Genomic DNA, 26,191 nt, shown 5'->3' on the forward strand with positions numbered 1-26,191 from the left:
CTAGCCATGACCGAAGCCTCCCACCAGACCAGAAATTTTGAAATGGCGACTGCGCCTGGGAAGCCGTCAAAAACCTAAGCCTAAAATAATACTTACACTATTTCTTGCATTTGCTTACCAATTTTTTTTTGGAAATATATCAAACATTTCGCGCTCACTTCACTCGCGCTTTGAATTTGTATTACTTGGTGTAAGCCCCGCAATTTCGTTTGCATGAATTTAGAGTTTTAAAAATTCCGTGGGGGATTTTCCGGGCTAAAAAGTTTATGTCTGGGATGCAAGTTACCTCTGAATAGTAAGTACCAAAATTTTGGTAAAGAAGATGGGCCGTGAAAGGGTAACAAATAGATAGGCAAATAGATATACTGTCGTATTTGTAATATTAGTATGGATAGGGAGCTTTAAAAATAAAATCTTGCTATGGCTAAACTCGTTTCCCTTTCACTTTAATTCTTTCTGTAATTGAACCAAAAACACTTACGCTCACTGCGCTCGCGCTTTTTTATTGTTGTATTTTATCTCACTGTCAAATTGAAAGGCGAAATTCCACTAACCAGGTAATTAGCCCATAAAGTTGAGCGAATGTTATTTTCCTCATGACAGGATTCAGTTCCGGCCCTGATAAAACCTCTCCCGAAATCGATTCCTGGCTACGGCCATAGTATTGATACTGTGAAGGTGGAATTACAAGTTAAATGTAAATTTAAGTTAAAATGCAAAGATTGTATGCATGAAATGTATAACATTTTGCTTTACAAAACTAGAGTTTTTAAAAGCTATTTAAATAAATAAATCTTTTATTTAAAATCACATTGCAAACACAGTTCACCAATCAAGACACGGCAACATACAGAGAAAAAATACAAAACTTACAAATAAACTGAAATATCTAAATAGGCTTTCCATGCATTTCAGAGAGAACCACCGCCTATTTCTTCAAATACTTCAAATTTTTAAATTTCTTCAAATCTAAACCCCGTATTTTTGATGGTGGTAGCCTGTAAATCAAAAAGAGGCAGGTGGCAACCCTACTTGCCACATGACATTACAGAATGAAAAATTGTTTTCATTACTCGGTAAGCCTACTGCCATAGTTTCACAGAAAGTGTGACGGTAGTTGTGACCTCTGATTGGTCGACTCTCTTTCACTATTTGCTAAAATTGATGATTGCAACAACAATTTTTTCTTTTTTGTAATCAAAAACAGAACACGGACGTCATACAGGTTGACTAATTGCAATCATTTCTGACCGGCTAACATTGTTCCGCTAGTGGCTCAAACTCACTGTCGCAGCAAGAACATGGTAAATTCAGCCAATCACAGCAATTAGAATTGGTTATCACAAATGCACCGATCTAGGAACCGAGAATACACGAACCAGGGCAGATAGAGATGAGAACAATAATATCATACGTAGGAAATCGACGGGGGATCGTTGACAATGATCCTCTTAAGTATGGATTACTATGCGACGAAACGTTAAGACACGAACCAGACGCTGACACTTTTACGGACATGTTCTTTTTCTTTAACACCATCTGCATCGAGAACCAGTTAAATGTGTTCCATATTAATTTCGTGTGAAATAATATGTACTTAGTGGGTTGGACTACATTCATCGTACGAGACGAGAAGTTATTTTGGTCTTCAAAGTATCGAATATTTTTTAAGAACAATCTTAACAGGAGCACCGCGAATCTTCATTTTCATTCATCATCGTTACTTGGCCTGTCAAATCGTAGGCCACTGTGCGTTCGTCGATCATTATCGGCTGAAGTTAATAGTTAATCTATCTGTAATCTGTTGATACGTCACTTAGCATCGTCTTCTTCGAATTAGGGCTTTCCCATCAGGAGGGGTCCGCTTTCCTACATTTTGCCGTCCACTTTGCCCGATTTTGAGCATCCGATTTATTGAGCTTATTGGCTCTCATGTCTGCGTTCACGACGCGGTCCAGCCAGCGCTTTCTTGGGTGGCCTCAGGTTTAAATAAAATAATAAATAAATAAATGTTATTTATTTTAGGAAAATTGTACCCACATTATTACAGAAGTCAAGCGAGGGCGAGCTTGGGACATCTATTACCGACGTTACTTTGTGGTTACCGGGCTACATGACCAAGTTACTAAGCGACGTATCTGTCAATAATTGTATGGTCTCTTTTGGCAAATAACAACTTTGCTAAGAAACTTATCTGCTGATCACAGATGAATTGATCCGGCCTTAAGTCTGTCAAACGCAAGCCACTGTTTAACAAGGCCTGCTATCGTCGATCATTATCTATCTATGGTCTGAAAACTGAGGGTCAGCATTGGAGCGATCATATTGGAACGATCCCTGCCTATATCATTGTGATTTATTCGTTGTCTATCTTTGTTTGTGTTACGGTTCACTTCATTCGCTTCATTGATTGATCGCCATACTCCGGTGCTATGAGTACTTTGGGCTGATTTGTTTTCTTTCGCGATTATTCGTTCTGCACAATTTTGCGATATAACTTGTGACTTTCACAAAGTGTGTAAGAACAATAAATATATTTTTAAGAATATTTTTTTACGATTTTTATCCTACAAGTCTGGATGGAGTTTTAAATTATTCATATCCATTTATTTTGCATTCCAATATATGCAGATTCTTATTGAGTTTCAGATAATATTATTAGGTACTTTTAAAAAGTTGGAAGTTGAACCATTGTAAGATAAGTGATAACTGAAGAATAAAGTCAAAAAGTTCTTAATTACCTAAAAAAACACAGCAGCGAAACGATGTAAAAACTTAGACTATTATACACTGCCCTCTGCCCCACCAAAAAAAATATGCGTGAAGCCACGTTCAAAGTACCTATCGACTATTGTAGATTACCAAATAACAGGCTATAAAGTAATTCTAGATACCCAATAAATCACGAAGGAAAAACCAAAGTATAATCGGAAAGCAGCGATCAATCAAAGCCAATGAAGCGAACCGTGAAATAAAACGAAAGAGAGATGGGAAGGAAATGAAGATGTTATACAAAGCGGGGGTCATCATAACATCGCCCTTGTTCGACCCTACTTGATGTCAGACTGAATCGAATTGATGTTCTTCTGCAATACAAACTATTAGACTTGGTAATCGAATTTTTCTACTAAGTGTCCGTTCTCAGTGGTTTGATTTTATGAATGTTCTTTGTTAGGTTTCTTTACCTCAGAAGGAAAAAAGGAACTCTTATAGGATCACTTCGTTATCTGTCCGTCTGTCTCATATCCTAAAGAGTACTTCCCGTTGACCTAGAATCATGAAATTTGGCAGGCAGGTGGGTACGTGAATTTGTGCTTACATTACAAAAACAAAATGTTGTCATGAACAAATTATTGATAGGCATTTTCAATTTTCACAGTAAGATAACTATGGCAAGTAGGGTATCATATGAAAGGGCTTTACCTGAACATTTTTAAACTGATTTTTATGCATAATAGTTTTTGATTTATCGTGCAAAATGTTGAAAAATATCCACCGAGTACAGAACCCTGGGTGCGCGAGTCAGACTCACACTTGGCCGGTTTTTTTTTGCCAGAACTTAAGATCCATAAAAACGTCGAGTACAGAAGAAAACATATTTGTACCTAATAAATAAAAGTTAGAGGCTCGCTGTCGCTACATTTCAAAGATACTATTAGGATAAGAAATCAAATAGAGGGGAGTACCTACTTACAACATCAAATGAGAGGAAGCTAAAGCTTAAATTGCTTGGAAACGACAGATGAAATGTCATTGTCTACAATTGGGTCCTCATTGGGTCCCATGTGTTTGAATGAATCTCGTTGGTATCACTACAAATTATGGGAACATTTTGTGGGTTTGGTGATCATTTTTATTTGGATATATATTAGGCATAAAATCAAAACATATATAATATAAACATCTATTTTGTTAAGTATATATTTCTTTGTGTGGTGTACAATAAAGAATATTTTACTTTTACCAAATAATATATCATCAAAATTGGTATAGTTACGAATGGGTCGTGAAAATATAACAGACAGATAGACACACTTAAGCATTATTAGTAGGCAAAAGGCATGGATAAGAAACTAATACAAAATATTTCAATCCATAAAAGTATACGTTACTTTAGATAGATAACAGTGAAAGAAATTTCTTTATGAAAATTAATATAAACTCATTCATTTGTTAAGTTCATCCGCAGCGAGACATGATATTCAGCCAGAATTTTCATTTGCAAATTATTTGCATGCCTTCCGTGCCGAATAAATCTACTGTAATTTGGGATTGGTGCCACGAATTTACATTTAACTTTTTACTTTTACGAATTTACATTTACTTGAGATAGTGTTGAAGCTGAGATCTACAGCGTACTTTGACAAACTAAGTTCTTGGAGTTACAGATGTGTTTGACATCTCACTTGAAAGTTGAAATCTGTAGAGCGCATTTTGACTTTGCTCAGACTTAAGTTTCGGGTAAAACGAGACAGATTTATGCCAGCGGTATAACGTTGTCTCCTTTTAACAGTGTCTTAAGTCGAGGTAAGCAATGTCAAAATACGTTCTATAGATCTCAGCCTATAGAGCGTAAAGTCTGTTCGCTTACTTACGGTCGCCTTTGCTTCGCGCCGCTCGGCACGTGTCGTAATACCGACTTTAAAGGAAACCGCGTGGAGTGTATATCCGCAGGGGAATTTGGCATCTACCTACTTTACTTTACTTACTTACTTTACCTACTATACTTTTCACAAAAATTCTCTTTTTGCTACCTAAGTAGCATTTATTAATTACTAGATTATACCCGCGTCTTCGTCCGCATGGATATAGGTGTTTTAATCCCGCGAGAACTCTTTGATTTACCAGGAAATCTTCATCTCTTTCTCCTCCTATCTTCATTCCTCCAGGAAATCTTCATTCTATCTCCATTACAAATTTCAGCCAAATCCGTCCAATAATTTGTTACGGCCGTATTCACAAACGTTACTATGAGGTCTCACAGAGTGTAGGTTCCACCAATCAGATCATTGTAAATTGACGTGATACAGTCATCTGATTGGTGGAACGGACACTGTGCGTTCGTTCGAGCGCACTATGAGACCTCATAGTAACGTTTGTGAATACAGGCGTTAGTGTTTTTTTTAATTCAGATAAAGTTAGCCCTTGACTTATCTCACCTGGTGGTAAGTGGTGAATGATGATGCAGTCTAAGATAGAAGCGGGTTAACCTAGAAGGGCTATGGCAGTTTCTATTTATTAAACCGTATCCCTTTGGTCCTACACGGCATCGTAACGCACACAAAACAATTCCCTCGAAGTTTTAGAATTCCTAACACACTGCAAATTCTTTTCCTTTGCCAAACTGTGCAAAATTTTCTTGGAACAGATGGGCCACGATGTCTGGTCGTAATCAGATTTATGACGTCACAGTATTGCTGCCATTTTGCTCTTCCTCGACATGCTTTTTTAGAATTATTTATTTGCATAATGTGTGTATAAAAGATGATGATATGATTACAAGGTTCGACACATTAGCCGGAGTGGCGTACAAATATTGTGTTAGTTATATCTACTTACATGCGGTTCGTTAAATTAAAATATAAAAAGAAATTTCCATGAATTAGTTACACACGTTAGTTAGTAATTATATACATACCTCTACTATTAATTTTAGAGGTAAATTTTTGGTCCAAAGTTAACAACTCCTGGCTGGTGCAACCCATTCTGCTGTTATTGAAAGTCAAAGTTCAATCATAACCGAACTTTAAACCCTGTCATGGCTACTGGACCCAACTAATACGTAATTATACCATATACCCCGCAAATGCAAACATGTCTCATAAATAAAGTATGTCATACATTATGTTCCAAAGATCAGAAAAGGGCACATGAAACAGAAGTATATTCCATTTCAGTTACGCATAGTCTAGACGTCACAGTCGTAGAACGTCGCCAAAGCTGAAAGCTCCAACTCGGTAATTGCTTTTGGAAACGGAATCTATTCACAAAAAGACTAAAAAGGCGCTGAATTTCCACAACATGTGAATCATTGTAATAAATTAACAACCCCTGGGAACTTGGCATGAACTGTGCGTACTAGTTGCCATCCATTCTCCACAAACTGCGAGGAATTTCAGCCTGTATTACCGTCGATTAAGGCACATTTTGCGAAGTGTCCAAATAACACTTTGACAATTATTGTGTTTCCGAATAAAGTTCTTTCACGAAATTTACCGACTCATATTGTGGAAGAATTAGACAGTTTTTACAGGCCAAATTATAAATTATCTCAGCTCTATGCCAATAAGATTACTTTGGTTAACATTAGTAATCGTTTTATTATTTTCAGTTTTAATCAATATGTAGCTAATATCTTCAATTTAAAATCAAAATTAAATCCCTCATTAGTACTCAATACAGAAACATCCATTTCAAAAATAATATTAATTCTGAACTTGTTTTATTTCCAGCGACCATTGTTGACCCGTAATCCATGCGTAATTTTTGCCTCTTAATTATGTCACGTAATAAATTCACACGTTCACCTTTCGAAAAGGTCTTTCACCAAGTTTCCCCAATTTACCACTAAACCAAATGACGACCTATCGTAACATTCATGTCCAAAATTACCTATGCAAATAACAAAAAAAAAAAAATTACAGAAGTTTTGAATCTAATGTTTTAAGAATTTTGAAGGTAAATAATCTCAAGGTTCGTCGTCCGGCGTTCTAGATTTTTCGAGGACATTTTCTCTGCATCAAGACGACAAAATAAATCTTTGAAATTTAATATAGACTCTAGAGCTTACGTGACTTTGCATTCAGCGACGAATGCAAATGCTGCTCACTAACATCCTGGTAAATTTTCGAAAGTCGCTAACTTATTTTCTACTGGACTACTGGACATATTAAACTACGTAGGCGTTTTGAAGATGACGCATTCTTCAACTATTTTGCTTTTTCGGAGCCAAACTGACTGAAGTACTTTTATTCATCTAGAGCGTTTTCATTATTATTATTTTTTGTATCCCACTTCTGATCTTTCATTATGTTTTGTGACAGCGGGACCATATCTTAGCCACTAAACAATTAGTTAGTTAGCAGTATTTAAAACTGAACTAAAAGTTACGAAATCTATATCTCTCAGCCTGACTTTAAAAACTAAAATATGCACCGAAGCAAAAAGACAATTTAAAAAATCGGAATTATTGAATTTTTTTATAAATTATAATCGTGATTTAGTAGTTAGATTGTGGTCTTCAAACAAAACCTGAAATGTCTGAAACAACAAACATACAAACATGTAGAACTTTGCATTTTTTAAAGATGAATTAATAGCCTTAAAATCTATAGGGCTGAGAGGCCCGGCTCAGAAAAAAAAATACGCACCTAAAATTACAAGGTAGGAATTATTAAATTACGATCGTGATATGTAGTCGGATTGTGATCTTCAAACTAAACCTGAAATGCCTGAAACAAGGCAAAATCGATAAGCCGTCTCGGTGGCGGACGCGCGCCGCTGCTTGTTAATATTCTTTGCTGGAGCCGGCTAGCACGTGACCCAACTTGTTGCCGCGCTGGAGACGAATACAGTTACCTACTCAATTTAGGATCCAGTCATATTACCTATTATTGCCAGCGAAAGGTACCTTTTATTTGTGGGGAGGGAATGAATCATCATATCCGTTGGCACTGTATGTGGTCGACAGTCGACACCCATGCGAGCCGATCCTGCTTGGAGGTGGAGACATCAGGGTTGATCAACGTCCTGATCCGTCTATCCTGGATCCTAATAGGTTTCTGAGGTCTGAATGGCTGGAGTGTGGCTCTAGCCAGCGACCCTGAGAAGTCGGCGGCTTGCTTGCGACATGCAGGTGCATGAGGGTAGGGAAGTACATCCTCCGGGAGGAGCCCAATGGGCGTCGCGCGAGAGAGGCATTGCGCTCGTTGTTGAGTTTCTCAATATGTGTGGATAGAAATCCTATATAACCCAAGCTACTATCTTAAGTTTCCCCCTGGCCAAAAAAGGGTGTGCAATGTATTTCCGGCGTCCATGTTTCCTGCCAAGTATAACTTGAATACCTTCAAGGCAAAAGAGTGAATAGGCAGCATCTAGGCAAGCGTACCCCAATCTAAACTTCATCATTGCTCTGTTTCTCAGGCATGACTGTCGCATCTTACTCAATTTAGGATTCAGTTATATTAGTTAGGTATATTTTATCATCTTTTATTTGTGGGGATGACTCATCATATCAGCCTGAAGACTATAAAGTCCACTGTTGAAAATTTTCATGGAAATCTTTGAGCATTCTTAAAGTTTTAGCAAAACTTTCTTGTTAATTATGGTGCTTTGCCAAAATTTTATAGCATAAGCTGACTAATACAACGGAGATAACTTCTTACATTTTAAATTTTAATAAAGGGAAACTTACCTTTGTCCTTCAAGTATGATTACGCCTGTATATTGCGAGCATAAAGTATAATAAGCGAGCTAAGTGGGAATTATTAATCTTGGTGGCCCCACGTTGGGCGCCATACCTTCCCTTTAATGAAATTGTTGGAATAACGTAGTTAATTTATAGGTAATTGGGCTTGAGCTTTTGAAAAAGTATCAAAAGTGTAACCAAAGTAATAGAATAGGGAAGGGCAGTATGTAACGGAAGTTAGCAAAATTTCTTACCAGCTGACAATCACGCAAAGGTAAACGTGGTAGACAATTAGGCCATAGGTATCAATTATATCGAGTGGCGGACGGATGTCGGACGCCGCCAGTGGTATTTCCACAGTGCCTTAGTGTATTCATGGGTCGAGTGGAGCTGAGTCCTGGAATTCCCAGTTACTACCGCAGGGGGACGCGCTGCAGGGGTTGTTGGCCGTGATCGATCGCGGCGGCCGGTGTTACCGGTGCACGAGGTTACGACATCACTGACGATGCAGTCGCAGTAACCTCACTTTTTGAATTTTACGTGTACCGACCAAGAAATTATAAATTACCTATTGCCATACGAAAAACATCGGATAAGGGCGGTGATAGCCTAGTGGTTAAGACGTCGGCCTCTTTTTTGGGGTTCAGGGTGCGTTCCCGGGCATGCACAAAAGTGAAGAAAAACACCATGACAAAACCTATTGTACATGCTAAAGAGTTCTCCATAATGTTCTCAAATGTTATGAAGTCTGCCAATCCGTACTTGGCCAGCGTGGATTACCAAACCATTTTCATTCTGAGAGGAGACCTCAGTTCAGTAGTGAGCCGGCGGTGAGTTGTTGATGATGATAATACAAGAAAGTCAGCTGATCTATCACAGAACGTGTGATAATGTCACTGCCATCATCGCAATCATTGTTATTAATGTCTGAATTTAGGTCACTCTTACTAATCATGTGCAATTTAGTCAATAGTGGATGGATGTGAGCCTTTTTCGTTTGGTTTGTACTTTATGGTTACCACATTTTATAACACCTATCACATCGATATCATAATACAGAGTTTATTTCTTGGGGTGCAGCTACCAATATCGTATCAACTAATCACGTCACCGTTAAACTATCTTTTCACAAGTTTCTTCGCGTGTCAAATATGTATAACGATTGAAACGCTTACATTGCATTTTGAAACTTTTTGGTTGATCTTGTTAGAAGGTAATTCAAGTGTTTTTGCTTATGAGGTGCTTGATTTTATTATTCGGTGTTAATAGATTTAAAGTAACGGGAAATCAATCGGAAGCAATCCGAATGGTGAAACAAATTCAACGTTGCGTTGCTGGCTGTTAATTGGCTGCGGGTGGCGGCGCCGAGACGGCGGCGGAACCGCCGCATGGTGCCCCCTCGCTCACTCTATACCGCGCCCGACCGCCCTCGACTCGGGAGTTTTTACGACGAGAAGCCCACCGAGACCTGAACGAGTCTAGGCTCTCAAATTAGTTTGTCTCACCTGTCCCTGGACCCTAGTTTGTAGGTGTGACTGCGTTGTCTCCAGTTATTAGCTCGTCTCAGGTACGCCCATAATGAGTTAACTTAAAAGCCGCTGTTACGAAATAGTTTGTAGTTTGTACTGTGCTCATGCAAATCGTAAAACAGCGCGAGCTTTCATACTATCCTGTTATCCTTTTGTATTTATTTAAAAAATCTGGATTTACGTAGTCTAGCAAATACATGTCAGAATATTAAGTTGATATGCTGTCTCGTAAATCTCAAAGAAGCTAATATAATCGCGGATGACATTATTTTTCCATTCGGTAGGCTTATTTTCTTGTGCGGGGTTATCGAGTTAGGGACGGCACGGCGGGGTGGGGTGACGACGGGGTGAGTCCGCAGGGGCGCGCGCGGGGCGCAGTGCCGCTATCGACCGACTACCCTCCCCCCAGCGTGGCTCAGTTTCCGGACGAGAGTCGCGCAGTCCGCCCGCGCCGCGACGCGACTCCGCCACACGTTAGATAGATAGTCAATTTCAAGCTACCACCATGCTGATAGGACTAGTTCGGGATTCGGTGATGCAGTGCTTCTGCCACTCATGCCGCGCGCCCGTATTGCCAGCAGGTTGGAACGGCTACGAAGAAGAATTTCTTCCACTGGATACTTCTGTTTTACCGGCTGTGCCGGCATGCTTGCTGCGAGGATAAAACGCCCACTAAACTTGTGTATTTCGACTGATTTTGTTAAAATAATGACTGATTATATGAATCGTCTCAGTTGAAAAGGTGCAGGAGAAAAAGTTGTCCGTTAAATTCTCAAACTGCTTTTATACCTATTTTGTCAAATTAGTGCTTACTGAGACAATCAGGCGATTAAGCGTTTAGCAGTAAATCTCCTGTTCAATACTTTCATTGCATCAAGATTACTTTTATCCTCATAACCTCTCAGTAGAAGCCGGCCGGCTTTGTGTCGTGTGCCGATGCCGGTATCCAATTTTTCTTATCTGTCATTATGACAGATGCAGACACAGAAACTGTTTTGCGTGAAAGAAAAGGTTTTTTTTCTTAAAATCCTTATTTTTCGGTTATTTTCGAGATATTTTTAATATATACATGTATACTATCACTACAATGTTCTGTTGTTTTTTGCAAAAATCTCTTGAACAATTTTTGACAGTTCCTGACTTTTGTTACAGCTGACATAGCCTGCATGTCTGTCGGCGTATCGAAACCGCTAGACATATTGATTAAACATTACTGCATAATGTCAACCATTTTGTACTGTTCGTTAAACCAACTACATGCGTCCACCATTTTGTGCAATAGATAGAGTTACATCTTTCTATACCTACCTTCGCCTTTTTTTCGGACAAAACCTTTAACATGTATACCTTTACTCGGTTCATAAACATTAATTACATTTATTGCTTAATTAATTAAGAAAATGGCACTTCGGTCACTTGTTATATCTAACCCCAAATCTGACTTTCGCCCCTCATGTCGCCGGTTTGTTAAAACGATTATGTCCTCTCAAATAATAGCCCTTATTAATGCTGTACACGCAAACGTCGCATAATCATCACTCAGGCCCTTTGGGTTATTTATTGATGACTATTCTTTATTTGCTAAGGCCTTAATTGCCGTCCCTTCAACGGCACCTATTGCCTACAAATGATTTCCATTTGCATAAAAGGCTAGTGTGTTTGTAGCTGTTTGTACACAAATTGCTAATGTACCCTTTTGTAAAGAGACGTTACGGGGTTGGAGATGACATAATTGTTTAGGGTGGGATTATTAGAGCTGAGTTTAATTGACTCAACAAGTTCGGCACCCCTTCTGATGTTCAGCTAATGTGACACGAGGTTACGGGCCTCATTCACCTTTGCAAATTGCCAATTAAAGCGTATATAATTAAGAGGTGTCATATTATACCTTCCGGGGAAAGGACTCTTTCAGATTATGTACCAGGTTGAAATGATGTTAATTTTTAGTTTCCTAAAGCCTTTTTTCTAACATAAAATTTACTGCCTCTTTAATTATTATTTTTTTGTGTATTCTTTCTGGATTCCAGAAATTGTGTCATCAGTCACTAGTGGCTCGAGAAGTACTCGACCTATAAACCGGCCAGCACTTAGGTCCTGATTTTTAGGTCGACCAAAGTAGCATGATTCGCTTCATTTCATAGAAGTGGCCTTAGCATGTTTTATTGAAGAGATCTAGATTATCATACATTTAAGTGTTTTCTGATTCCTAGTAAAGTCAGTTCTAAGTAGCAATTTATATTCCATAAATATGCCAAGTTACAGGAAGTTATCAGATGTTTCAGTTTAATAATGTCACGATGATGCATTGCATCCTTAAAAGTTTGCGTGTCACGCGATATTATAACTTTGTTTTTATGTAATAGTCAAACTTCGAGATTCCGAAATGACAACGAAGTGTTATACTCAAAAACTTTAACTTAGTCATTATACTCCAAAGAAAACTTATCGCAAACGACATCATCAAAATTCGCATCTTGTAGATGACTAATAAACTTACCTTTACTATTATCATTATCGTGTTCTCTATAATCAAACGTACGTTTTCTTTTGGTTTACAATCTACATTCAATTGTTTATTGAGTAGATTATAGAGCGAGATGATTAGTTTCTAGTTAGTTCTAGTCCACTATTGATATCAAGCAAGGTGACAGGTCATCTATTTACGGATGTGCCATTTTCACTATCTCTTTTCTATAAACTTACTTTTCTCTTGGTGTATAATCTATATTAAATTTTTTATTGCCTAGACTATATATATTTCTAGTTAGTTCTAGTTCTCTTTTGATAGCCAGGCAGAACCTCTATTGACGGATGCGTCATCATCATTATCGTGTTTTCTTTAAACTTAAGTACATTTCCTCTTGGTGTTATTACATTTAATTATTATTAATTGATTAAATAGAAATGCTAGTTTTGTTACCTCCAGTCAGCTTTACTGCTGGCTGGCTGGGTCAGGTATATTTACGCATGCATCATCTTCATTGTCGAGTTATCTATAAATGTACTTTTTCTCTTGGTGTATAATCTACATTTAATTGTTATTTGGTCAGCTATATTTACGGATGCGTCATCTTTAATATTGTGTACGATAATGTATAATAATGTACTTTTTCTCTAGGTCTACACTTAATTGTTAGAGGAAGATGACTAGTTTTTGTTACCTTCAGTCCACTTTATGATAGATGGCCAGGTCCTCTATTTACGGATACGTCATCTTCTTTACCTGCAATGCACATAATTATAATTTAGCTACACATATCTCGGCTCTAATTAATAAAACCAACATAAAGCACAAGACCCTTCATGTTCTAGAATATTTTTCAAACCATCCTCTTGTAGCTTCTACTTTATTTAAAGCAATCCCATTCGCGCCCCTTCAAACTTTCAAACACTCTCCTCCGCCAAGTAACACTTGTAATCCCAAAGGCTGTAAATTCGCCTTTCGTTTCCCCCTCGCGGGTTTTAAAGCCTGTTTTAAATATATTATCAGTTTTCATGTCCTATCGTGTGGCGCCGGAGGGGCTGCCTGCCCTTTCATTTGTAACTACTGCATTAAATATTTATGTTCGATCCGCTCCATTTTTTATGTCGCTGCATTGTTTCACTTAGCTTATACGATTTTTTTATAGCATCGCTTTTGAAAACGTACCTTCCTGTATTTTTGTCGCCAAAATAAAACGATATGACTCTCCGTTCTAGCTCGTTCCCAGTTTTGACACAAGGTCTTCTAACATTGTAAGCTGAAATTACTTTTGCAGACCTATCTTTTCAAATTGAATGATCAGTTCGTAATTCTTGTTCATTCAAGCACTGGTATTTAACCGATATCGTCTTATCATTTTATTTATCCAAACTAAAATTACTCTTGTTTTCAAATTGATCTAAATTCGTATGAATATTCATTCATATGAATTCGTAAGTATTTTGAAAATTGTTGATTAGATAAAGATAAAAGATAAAGCTTTTTTTTTTTCTTTCTTTAATCTGGCTTTACTCTGATTAGCCAATGTCAAGTTTGTGATATTTTCAAGTTATTGAATTTATACAAGTATGGACTCCGTCTGCGCCGGCGCCCGCCGACATACTCGTACGCGCGGCGCCCCTTTAGAGCGCTTCCCAGTCAGTTCCACCACCAAAAAACACCAACTAACACAAAAACCAGCCACTCTTAACAAAAAAAAACACTCCAAACAAGCACAGCACGCGCGCCAGCAAACGCCATCGCAGACGAAGTCCCAAGATAAAGCTTTAAATGACAAAATTCATTTCAAGAAGTCGGTTATTCAATGGCACAATTTCATTTATGCCTACCCCTAACTTGCAAAAATTGTAGCTGGAACTATGGAGCATAATTTAGTATTGCTCAGACAGTCTGAATCTGGGATAGACTTAATAATTAAGATACAAGTTAAAATAAAACAGATTTCTGTAAAGACAAGTAAATCTCGTTTTAACTCTGTCTTAAGTCTAAGTAAAGTCCTACGGTCATCAAATGAGAATAGCGCCATGATTTTCACATTCATGGACGACAAGATAGCATGACATTGATGGCTGCAGATGTACTGACCAAATTAGCGCCGTTCACAATTCTACTCGCATCGAGGCATCGATTGCAATTTTTAACCCCCGACCCAAAAAGAGGGGTGTTATAAGTTTGACGTGTGTATCTGTGTATCTGTGTATCTGTGTATCTGTGTATCTGTGTGTCTGTGTATCTGTGTATCTGTGTATCTGTCTGTGGCATCGTAGCGCCTAAACGAATGAACCGATTTTAATTTAGTTTTTTTTGTTTGAAAGGTGGCTTGATCGAGAGTGTTCTTAGCTACAATCTAAAAAAATTGGTTCAGCCGTTTAAGAGTTATCAGCTCTTTTCTAGTTTCCTTGTAGAAAAGAAGGTTAGATAACCGTTAGGTTCATAATATTATGTCAATAGACAAATGTCAAGCTGTCAAGAAAAATGATGTTTTGGAAAACTCAAATACTTTGGATCGTCGGGGGTGTTATAAATTTTTAATTTACACTTGTTACAGCAAATGCTTTACCGGGAAAGTAGTTATTTGAGTTCAAAGCCTTTGCATCGATCGCCGGTATTCGAGCGGTTATGTAAACTAGGATTAGTGGCTCCTTCGGCGAAAAACCGCAATATGGCAGCATCAGTCCGCATTAGTGGGGCCGTGGCCCGCGTGACGTAAGTTTTCAGCTGCATTGTCTCTTACGTATGTTTTCTATTTTCCGTATTAGTCATGTCACGTAGGTAGGGTATGTGTAGTTACGTTTTTAACCCCCGACCCAAAAAGAGGGATGTTATAAGTTTGACGTGTGTATCTGTGTATCTGTGTATCTGTCTGTGGCATCGTAGCGCCTAAACGAATGAACCGATTTTAATTTAGTTTTTTTTTGTTTGAAAGGTGGCTTGATCGAGAGTGTTCTTAGCTATAATCTAAAAAAATTGGTTCAGCCGTTTAAGAGTTATCAGCTCTTTTCTAGTTTTCTTGTAGAAAAGAAGGTGAGATAACCGTTAGGTTCCATAATATTATGTCAATAGACAAATGTCAAGCTGTCAAGATGGACGTTGCCTATTAATTACATAATTATTTATTTGAAAATGATGTTTTGGAAAACTCAAATACTTTGGATCGTCGGGGGTGTTATAAATTTTTAATTTACACTTGTTCTATACTTATTGTTTCATGATGAAATGAATTTTCATGGATAAAATGTTTACCTTGATCTCTTAACATACTTACTTTCTTCTTAACCAAAGAAGGTTCAAACACGTAACTTCATAGTTTATATTTTCATTTTTCATGTTAAATTCAATCTCGCTATATTATTCTATTGGATTTCAGTCCGCTTTTCACCATCATTTTAGATAATTTCATGAGGCAGGTCTATAGTATATATACGTATGCAAAAAAATCCATACCTAAATAAAATAATTACCTCGATAGTAGCTTTAAATAAGTATCTTTAAAAAAAGAACTTCGAATTTGAAACCCTACAAATTCGTGTGTCGAAATCGTGTTCATTTCGAACACCATTTCGATATACCTACCCGCGGTTTCGATTCTTCATTATCTTTTAATGTACCTAAAGAAAATGATTAAAAAATACTTCATCACAATGATGTTCTCCGTATTTCACTGGAATCTATTTATTACCTTCACACCTGTATTTGAGAACCTACAAGATGTTTTACTTCATCAAGAAATTACACATGTATTTCCCATTTTCGAAATTCATACATTTACTCTCCTAAAAGTGACTAAAGCTTTCTATGTACAAATATGTATAACGAATAGCTCCATGCGTACGTAGAATGGTGTCTCATGTATTTTATTACCAAGTAGGGATTCGTACACGTTTTCTATATTTGTCGAATCACTTTCGCACATGCCATTGACTTCGATATCTAATTTTAGCACTCCCTGTCTTACTAACTGTGCGATGTACTCGTAGTGCCTACTACTCGTATGTTCGATACAATATCTTTAACGCTTTTGGACAGCCATCTACTTTCGTCTACGTCTGTTTTTAATAAATTACCAGATTTTGGCTTATTATTTTTAACCTATTTTGAAGTTTTTAGACTTTACATTTTACTGTTATTTACTATTTCTTAGGTCTTATTTAAATCTCATAGGAATGGTCGGTTGTAAATTTTTCCTAAATCCATCTCTAGTACCGAGGAGTAAATAGTCTCTGGTCTCTAGGATGTAATGATCTCTATTGGATGACATAGTTTAGAGACAGGTATGATCCTATCTCTAAATTATTTCTAAACTTTGCTTTTTGTACTCCGATCTAATCTAGTGAAATGTCTTTTCTCGAGAATTCTTTACGTATTAAACATTTCTATCACGTAGAGGCCTCTCATCTCGCGCTGTCGTCTTGTCCTTGTATAACAGCCCAAGAATTGCTTTACGGAGTTACAGACTTATGGACACCACTGTAATGAGTTTTTGTAATTACTGAAACTGCTTTTTTAGGGTTCCGTACCTCCAAAGTAAATAAAACAGGAACTCTTATAGGACACTTTGTATTCATAATCTGTCTGTCTGTCTGTCAGTCTGTCGTGTCTGTGAAGAAAACCTATAGGGTACTTTCCGTTAGTAGTCCTAGAATGATGAAATTTGGCAGGTAGGTATTGGCACAGGTAAAGGAGAAATTCGAAAACCGCGAATGTATGGTTACGTCACAAAAAATCAAAATCTGTTCATGGACAAATAAAATTAGTACCTATTTTCAATTTTAACCCCCGACCCAAAAAGAGGGGTGTTATAAGTTTGACGTGTGTATCTGTGTATCTGTGTGTCTGTGTATCTGTGTATCGGGGAAAGCTGTTTTGACTTTTGCAATCCTGATCCATACAGGGAGTTCTCAAGGGCCCCTTGCTACTTCATTTATACAGTGACTCAAACATTAGAATTTTTAACCCCCGACCCAAAAAGAGGGGTGTTATAAGTTTGACGTGTGTATCTGTGTGTCTGTGTATCTGTGTATCTGTCTGTGGCATCGTAGCGCCTAAACGAATGAACCGATTTTAATTATTATTTTTTTGTTTGAAAGGTGGCTTGATCGAGAGTGTTCTTAGCTATAATCCAAAAAAATTGGTGCAGCCGTTTAAGAGTTATCAGCTCTTTTCTAGTTTTCTTGTATAAAAGAAGGTTACATAACCGTTAGGTTCATAATATTATGTCAATTGACAAATGTCAAGCAGTCAAGATGGACGTTGCCTAAATACATAATAATTATTTATTTGAAAATGATGTTTTGGAAAACTCAAATACTTTGGATCGTCGGGGGTGTTATAAATTTTTAATTTACACTTGTTTTATTGTTTATTTATGTCAGTGTAATTGTAAGCTTTTATATCGAACAGTAGTTTCAGTATTGCGTTCATGTGTAGGCACTTTTCAGTTTTGTCACGCGAGTGCTATCGATTGTGAACTAGGAGCTCGCGAGGGCCAGACCGTCGTTATTTTATAAAAGCTGAAAGTTTATCTGCGTATTGTCTAAAACACAGGGAAGAACGATCAGCGAATATGAAGTTTGGTTCATTGTGGCTTGAGATAACAGGTAACAAAGGTGCAAAAAATCTTACGTCAAAGTAGCCCTTAAACTTTTAAACTTTAAAGGGCGTCTGGCAGGGGATTCCACGACTATAAGTATCTGGCAATGCATAACGTGATTTCTAATACCTACTATTCAAAAGAAAATGTACAAAAATAGCACTTTATATTTTGATCTAAGATTTTTTACACTTTTGTTACCTGTTATCTCTCAAATCCGCTATGATCCAAACTTCATAGTCGCTGATCGTTCTTCTCTGTTTTCGGCACAATACGCAGAAAAAATTTCAGCTTTTATAAAATTATGAAGGTCTGGCCTTCGTTGGCTCTCTCTCCATTGCCTTTCAGGCATTCATTAATACGAAACCGAATGCTCTTCGAATAAACATTAGCTGACCGAATTGTACGTAATTGCTATTGGATTGTCGCTGAAGGGGGGTTAATGGTGATTGAGAGTATTGTTGTTGATAGGTACAACATTTGCCTCTTACCTATTATTTTTACTTTTATCGGACTTTCTATTTCTGGCGCTTCGTTTTTCAGCCTCTTTGCAACACCTCAGAATATTTGTTCATATTAACCTACCTGTTATGTTTCTAAATTGATGTACATTCGTTCATTTGATCTTAATGGGAAGCTCTACGCTAGACTTGTTTTTATGTTTTCAACCCCCGACCCAAAAAGAGGGGTGTTATAAGTTTGACGTGTGTATCTGTGTATCTGTCTGTGGCATCGTAGCTCCTAAACTAATGAACCAATTTTAATTTTGTTTGTTTTTGTTTGAAAGGTGGCTTGATCGAGAGTGTTCTTAGCTATAATCCAAGAAAATTGGTTCAGCCGTTTGAAAGTTGTCAGCTATTTTCTAGTTACTGTAATCTTCACTTGTCGGGGGTGTTATAAATTTTTAATTTACACTTGTTTGCAACTAAAATTGTTGGTCCGAAAACCAATGCCCTGTGGAAATCTTTTTTATTTAAAAGTCTCAGCGATAACTAAAACTTAGTATGAACTTGTTATAAAAGAAATATATTTTTTACCAAAAGATTCCAGAAGATGATGAGAAAATTCTTTCCACGGTTTCAATCTATAAAATATTCTTGTTTCAGTGTTGAAAAATAGAAAGTTACCATTTGTCGTAGTGCCGGAAAGACGACCCCGTTTTTTGTTCCTGTCTTTTGTTTACAATACGCTCAACCATCCATTGTTTAGACTTTAGATAATACATACTATGAGCTTATGCCTAGAAAACTGCAGAGTGCCATTCCTAGTCCGTAGAGTGTATGTCTGGTGCCTACCATAATATGATATCAAACACTATTCTACTCTAGTCACTTATTTTATTTTCATTCGTTTCGTTTTACTTATTTTATTTTCCTATTCGAAAAATAAAAAAAACGTAATCGGTAACGTTAACTCTACGGGTCCTCAGTTTTCTTAGATGAAAAATTATCTACTATTTTTGTGCTAGTCCAATAGGTGTCCAATTTAATTTAATGATTTATTGAACTTAAATACAATAATAACGAGTTTTCTACCCTCTGCACTAGCAGCTCGTGCTAGCGCACTCATTTCGGGTTAAGAGGGGTCTCTTAATCACTCGCTCCATACAAACGTAGTTCGTCTCTCATTGGAATAATAACCAATCATACTCAATTGAATTTTGTAGAAACGTTCCGGGAACTAATATCTATGCCTGTGGTTTTCCAGATTTCCGTTAAAATATTCGGTTCAAAGTTACGCGGTCTTAAAAATTCACATACAAATCTTTGAGCCCCTGTAATTTTAAAACTACATATTTTTACAAAAATCTAAAACACCACAGGCACAGATATTAGGTTCTAAAATATGTCTGCAAAATTTCATGGACTTTGGTTGCTTACTATTCAAATGCAATTGGGACTACGATTGTACGGAGTAAGTGACGGAGAGAGCACTGTTAACAACTTTCCGAAATGACACTAGGACGTGGTTTGATCGCCTCAATTCAGGGTAAATGCAGTTTGAGGCACCATTTTCGCTCAGTTACAAGCAAGCCAGTGGGTGTATTATCCTCGAGGGAGCGCCGCCGGTATAGCCGGTGAGGGCCCCTCTCATTCGATCTTGTTGTTTAGCTCACAGACGGTCAGCGCCGGTCAAGAAACCAGTGGGGAAACCGAGGACTAAACAGCCCAAGAAAGTTAAATTTATCAGTAAGTAGAAAACACTGTGTTGGTTTTATGAGCGTGCTATGTCAAGTATCTATGCGTTGCAATGTATCTTTTTGTGTACAATTCGCGCACATGATTGTACTACGAGTATGTCAGAAGTCCTGCCTTCCAAGTGCCAGAACCTTCTCGCATCGCCCTAGGCCAAGATGGCAGACCTTAGCCTATAACACAGGCACCGGGGCAGCAATCTCTGCTAGTAACAGCCCGGATCAGAAGGTAAAGCCTCGTTAATACGCCAAAAGCAAACTCAGCACTGCGATACTATATGCCCCTAAACACTGTAAGAGGCATACAGGAACAACATTACGCCAACCAGCTCGAGAACCATAGGTACTATGAGCGACGGACCGCCCGTGTCCATCGTCCACGGGTTCTTTTGGAGGCCGTGAATTATTAATAACTACCTCAACGTTATAAGGGTATGATTGTACTTGGATCACAACTTAACTTAACCTAAACCTCAACTTTACCTAACGAAAATCAACAATGGTTTAGTTGGTACTTCGATATTTTTTTTATTAAATTTTACATTATCGTTTCTTAATTAAAAACTTTTTATTACGACCATATTTTTTTCCTATCAATTATTTTTAAACGCGCTTTCAGCCTTTTATGTTCGCGCTGGCATTGTTTCAAATAAAAGGAAAGCTCCGGTTCATCGTACAGTAACAGTAGCTAGAGTTCGCGAAAGCGATACGGTTCCCGGGGAGAATTATTTACGTACAATTGTGTATAAAACATGTACATATATACAAGCGAGTGCAAAATTACTATGAGTCACTCGCGTGGGGCGACTCACCCTACCTTACCCTCTTGTAATATAAGCCATCTACAGACGCATCAACAAGTCAGATGCTGATATAGTCCATCCAACTTCCTATTTAGAGCTTTAAGAAATATTTCGCGTGTGTTTCAGGGACAATATGAGGATAGAACCGCTTCGTTTCGTGAAATATTCTTCGTTTTCTCGTAGTTGTCATACTATCAGAATAGTAGCAGTAGCCAGTAATAGTAGTAAGATTTGCCGCATGGCAATGCAGCAGCCAACATGGCCCAGCCAGTAAAAACTAAAAAAAGTTAACTAAAAAAGTTTTTTAGTTAAGTTTTTTTTACTCAATAGGCATGCGCTTGACTACTATCACACCAAATAGTAGATGCTGACGCAGCATAGCTGGAGCGAGCATGCCTAAGCCTATTTACTCTTCTTTTGAAGGCCATTGAAATTGGAAAATTGGCGGGGAAAACGGAAGTTGGAAGGTTATTCTATAGCTAACAGTGCGTATTAGAAACGAGTAAGTGAATCACTTCATACGATTCCGTGTAATTTCGACTTTGTAAGGGTGTAGAGCTTTGCGATGCCTCGAGGTCCGGTAGTAAAATGGCGAGAGAACTAGATCAAGATTCAAGTCCTTAGCACACTCTCCGAAGTATATCCTGCAGTAGGGTAATCTGACATACTATAGGGTAAAAAGTAGGGAAAACCTACTTAAACCATAAACACGTCGACTGCCGACTTGTGTTGAGCCGTGGAAGTCGGAAATCGGCAGGTCTGTGGACGCTATTTACATTACAAAATATAAAAGACGGTAGATATGGCCATTCATGCCGACCTTGAATATTGTATTAATTCCAACCAGACGCGACGTGACGGTCCCCAGGATACCGTACGTTTTTAAAATTCTCATCCGCAATACGGACCCGGCTTAATTAAATGGCTTTTGTCATGCAGCAACACGCCTAGGAGTTGACTTAGCGGATTCTTCTGATAGAAAAGCAGCGTGTTCAAAGTTGAAATTGAATACGGGGAACAGCTGGAGCTGCTGTATGGTGCTGTACATACTGCGAAGCGTGCCTTAAAGCCGCGCTGCCAATGCCATTGTCACGCGCTGAAGTGTGACTAATCACTAAGTGTGTATAACACTAGTGGCACTTTGTCATGTGCGTGTCGACGGGAGTAGTTACCCCTGTCATTGACAAAGTGCCGTCTGATGTTTCTATTTGCTCAACGTTTCTGATATGAACCGCTAAGATTTGGAACGGCTAGCGACATAATAGAACGTCCTTTTGGTATTTGTGCTTTCAGCCAGGTATTACTCGAGTATCTTCCAGGCCAGAGTGAATAAAGGTATTCTAAGTAAGCGCGCTCTAACTTAGACCTCATTATTTGTTCCTTCCTTTTGCCTATCCTGTGATAATTAAAAAAAATCGTCTTTCGATACAGTTCCTTTACATCGTACTCGACCATGCGTGCGTACACGTTCTCCTCACGTCCTGCGTGCTATTGCCACCGCAGCTATTTTTTTTTTGTTGAACATGACAAAAAGAATCGTCTATAATAAACACTGACACCCTGACCGAGTGGTCCGGTTCTTTGGCAAAAGAGACGTTGCGTGACCTCTACCTCGAGAGGAAGGGTCATGTGGCTTTTTGACGTTTACAATATCTCTCGGTGCTGGGGTGTTAAGGTAATTGCTATTTGACAAATCGCAAAAATGCTGTACTTTGAAGTAAATTGTTTATTTTTCTAAAGCATTAACAGCTATTAAATACATGCAATTAAAAACTTTAGTTTGTGAAGATTATAAGGGCCTCTTTTTATTTAGTATACATTATCCCAATAAAAAAAAAACCAAGTTGAAAACATTGCTGTTCGCAACTTGTTCTGTAAAAGTTTTCTTTAACATCTTGATACTTTGAAGCCAACCTCCAGAAAATGATATGTTTAGGTTTAGCAATCAATTTTAACTGTTAGTTTTATAGTAAATGTTTTTCGTTTCTTAAATAATCTAAAACTAACCAAAAAACTTCCTGTGCTATTTATTTTCTTGCAGGCGCTCTATGGAATTCAGTGTCCACTGGACTGTCATGGCGGAAGGACTGTGCGCGTCATTTCGTCGCAAAATATTATTTAAAATGAATTTAAGCTTATTATTTTTGAATGAAAGTTGTGTTTATAATCGTTGAAAAATAAAATAGGGATTTTTTCATTTCTAAATGAAGCCTGCTTATATACTAAATTTTATTCTAAAGTTACGGTTTTACCAGGTAAATACTCGGAGGTTGTCATAGATTATGATGACAGATAGTAAGTGTTCTAAATAGGTATTATACCTATGTTAGGAGATAGCGCGCCTCGTTCCGGGTGCCGTGTTCCGAAATGGATTTCGTAGTAGTGCAAGTTTGGTGCAAGCCCCACATGACGGAGGGGTATGCGTCAGGCATTTCCTGTGTACAAAAAAAAGACCTATATTTCGGATCCATATTTCATCACTGACAATATGCACTATTCAAAGACTGTTCTTCAAGCATTGAGGAATTTTGGACAGAGACATTTCGAAGGTTCCCGAAGGCTGCCTGAGTTAGATTTGTCGGCTAGCTAGCTTTTTTCGAAATTGGACTTACTTAGCTGGATTGTGTGTTAGAGCTTTCTTATGAGATATTATATGTACATAATATAACCATGGGTCTCATAAGAAAGCTCAGATTCATGCTGCGGGCAATGGGGAGAGCCTAAAGGTTGGAACGCCATTTCGGCGGCCGTGTTTCCTGCCATATATACCTTAGATACCTGCAAGCCAAGAGTGAATAGGCATCTTCTAGGTAAGCGTGCTCCAACTTGGACCTCATCATTGCTTTCTTTAAAGCATGATTGTCGTCAAGCGCAAGCGCAAAGATTCAGGCGGCGCAAACCCGTAGCATGTGGAAGACCCTATTAAAGACCTATGTTCACTGTGGACGTCTGTCGGTTGATGTTGATGATTATGTCTTTAGTGCAAGTAGTTCAGTAGTTTCAGAGTTTATCGATAACAAACAAACAAACCTTTCCTCTTCATAATATATGTAGTTAGTAGCGCAAACTTGGAAAAAAATCTCGTGGACACTCTTTGATTTTCCGAGATAAATGTCATTTTACCTGACAGCCCTAATCAATTTTATCACTGATATTAATAACTAATTCATAACCGTTAAACCTAAGTGTCAAAATCTCGTTTTTCTAGTCGAGTTCCGTAGGCTCTTTGAACCCACTGCATTATTATCCCAAGAAAACCTACCATTAGATGTAGGAATAATGGAAAGAGGTCACAACCCTCAGCAATAAAGAATACGATGCGGAGAGAGATGTCACTCTCAAGGTCTTTAAATGTATCCATGCAAAAAACCACGTCGACTGGTTGCTCCGTTGCAGCGTGATTGAATATTAAACCAACAAACACACTTTCGCATTTGAAATATGGCCAGTGATTATAAGAAACAGTTTAAATCCCTCTCTGCTCTCTGAGAGACGTTAGGCAAAGTGAACACGAATTATGACACTTCTGTGTTCTTATACAAGCTTAGGTCTCTCAATTTTGTCAATTAATGTCAAATTTCTTTCTCAGATCAAAACCTAGTAAGTGGTTTAAATTCAAAAGAAGTTTAGGCCGTAGTTCTTTCTGGTCCAATGAGGAATGGCATACTTCACACACCTTTGAGAACATGGAAAACTTGCAGGTATGCAGGTTTCCTCACGATGTTTTCCTTCGCCGTTAAAGCAAGTGATATTAAATTGCTTAAAACGCACATAACTGAAAAGTTAGTAGTGCGTGATTCCGGGATCGAACCCCCGACCTTCGATTAGGAGGCGGACGTTCTAACCACTAGGCTATGACAGTTTTTAAATTAAAGGGGTTTAAATATTTTAGTGTGAAGACTGGCCAACACATTTATTCATTACATGTGCATCATTTTCTTTCTTAGGGTTCTGTACCTCAAAATGAAAAACGGAGCTCTTAAAGGACCACTTTGCTGTCTGTCCATTTGTCCGTCCGTCCGTCAAGAAAACCTATACAGTACTTCCCGTTGATCTAGAATCACGAAATTTGTTCTCGGATTTATTCTATCTACCTGCCCATAATTCTAGGTTAACGGGAAATACCCTATCGGTTTTCTTGACAGACACGACAGACGGACAGACGGACAGAAAGACAGACAACAAAGTGATCCTATAAGGGTCCCGTGTTTCCTTTTGAGATATGGAACCCTAAAAACATTATGTAAGTATGCAAAGTATTTCCCTTGCAAACCATATTTTAACAGTTGACATGTAGAGGTCATTGACTTTTCCTATCTTACTTTTAAGTTTTAATGCATTATTAAGTATTTACTGTTTTGACATGGTATTTAGATAATGGGTGATATTTATTTTATTTAATCTAATTCCTTTTAAAAACTTAGTAAGGCGCATTAATCTATAAAAACCTAGCCAGTTCAAAGACTTACTATGTTTTAAAATGGTCAAAGCGACTTACTAGCTTTTAATTTTACTTTAATGTGGGTGTCCTTACAATACAACGGGACATACTATGAAAGTTAGGCTTATGACATAAAACGATTTTCGGAAAAATGACATTTACTTTGTTTTGATATGGGGCGGTCGATATAATTAGGTACTAGGGTAAAGGCTCGAGTAAATGAACAGATTGGACGTTTTTACATGTATTAAGAGCTGGAATAAAAAACCGGCTGATATACCTTTTTTAAATATTTTCTTACAAATTCTTACACTTTTTTCAATTTCAATTTCAAAACCGTGTTCCGTTCAAACCGTTCAAAAGTGCGTGTGCGTGCGTCCATGTGTGTGTGTGAGTGTGTTGTATGTTTGTACGAGTGAGTGTGTGAGTGTGGTATTGCGTTGTATAACCACATGAGTAGCGAACAGAGTCAAAGCTTCATACAAGCGCGCTACGATAGGTACACTACTACAAGCTTGAGGCGCGTGTGTGCGTGAGCACAGGCGCTACGTCGCGTACGGAGAGAAATCGGTTTATACCGGCTCGGCCTGTGCTCAAGCTCAGGGGCTGCAGTACACGTCGCGCGTCGTGTTTTCATTTAATTTAATGTTAATGATAATAATTTAAATAGTGTTTAAAATCTATTTTCTTGAACTGTCATAGATTTTGTTCAAAATCAATATCTGAGGATCCCTAGGATCACAAA

The 26,191-nt window shown here is 37.9% G+C and overlaps 1 protein-coding gene across 3 annotated transcripts in view; it reads left to right on the forward strand.

The window, feature by feature from the left end:
* The window catches only part of LOC123864754 (stathmin-4), a 94,628-nt gene that overhangs the window by 26,614 nt on the left and 41,823 nt on the right, over positions 1–26,191 (forward strand). For 2 of the 3 annotated variants that reach the window (XM_045905390.1, XM_045905410.1), the window contains exons 1-2: positions 10,371–10,517; positions 20,120–20,197. The exons of the other annotated variant lie outside the window; for it this stretch is intronic. In XM_045905390.1, the coding sequence (XP_045761346.1) occupies positions 10,442–10,517; positions 20,120–20,197 (154 nt within the window). In that variant the 5' untranslated portion in view covers positions 10,371–10,441. Of the gene's footprint in view, positions 1–10,370; positions 10,518–20,119; positions 20,198–26,191 lie in introns of those variants that run through there. 3 annotated transcript variants of the gene reach the window in all.

Source organism: Maniola jurtina, chromosome 1, assembly GCF_905333055.1.
Source record: "Maniola jurtina chromosome 1, ilManJurt1.1, whole genome shotgun sequence".
Classification (NCBI taxonomy): domain Eukaryota; kingdom Metazoa; phylum Arthropoda; class Insecta; order Lepidoptera; family Nymphalidae; genus Maniola; species Maniola jurtina.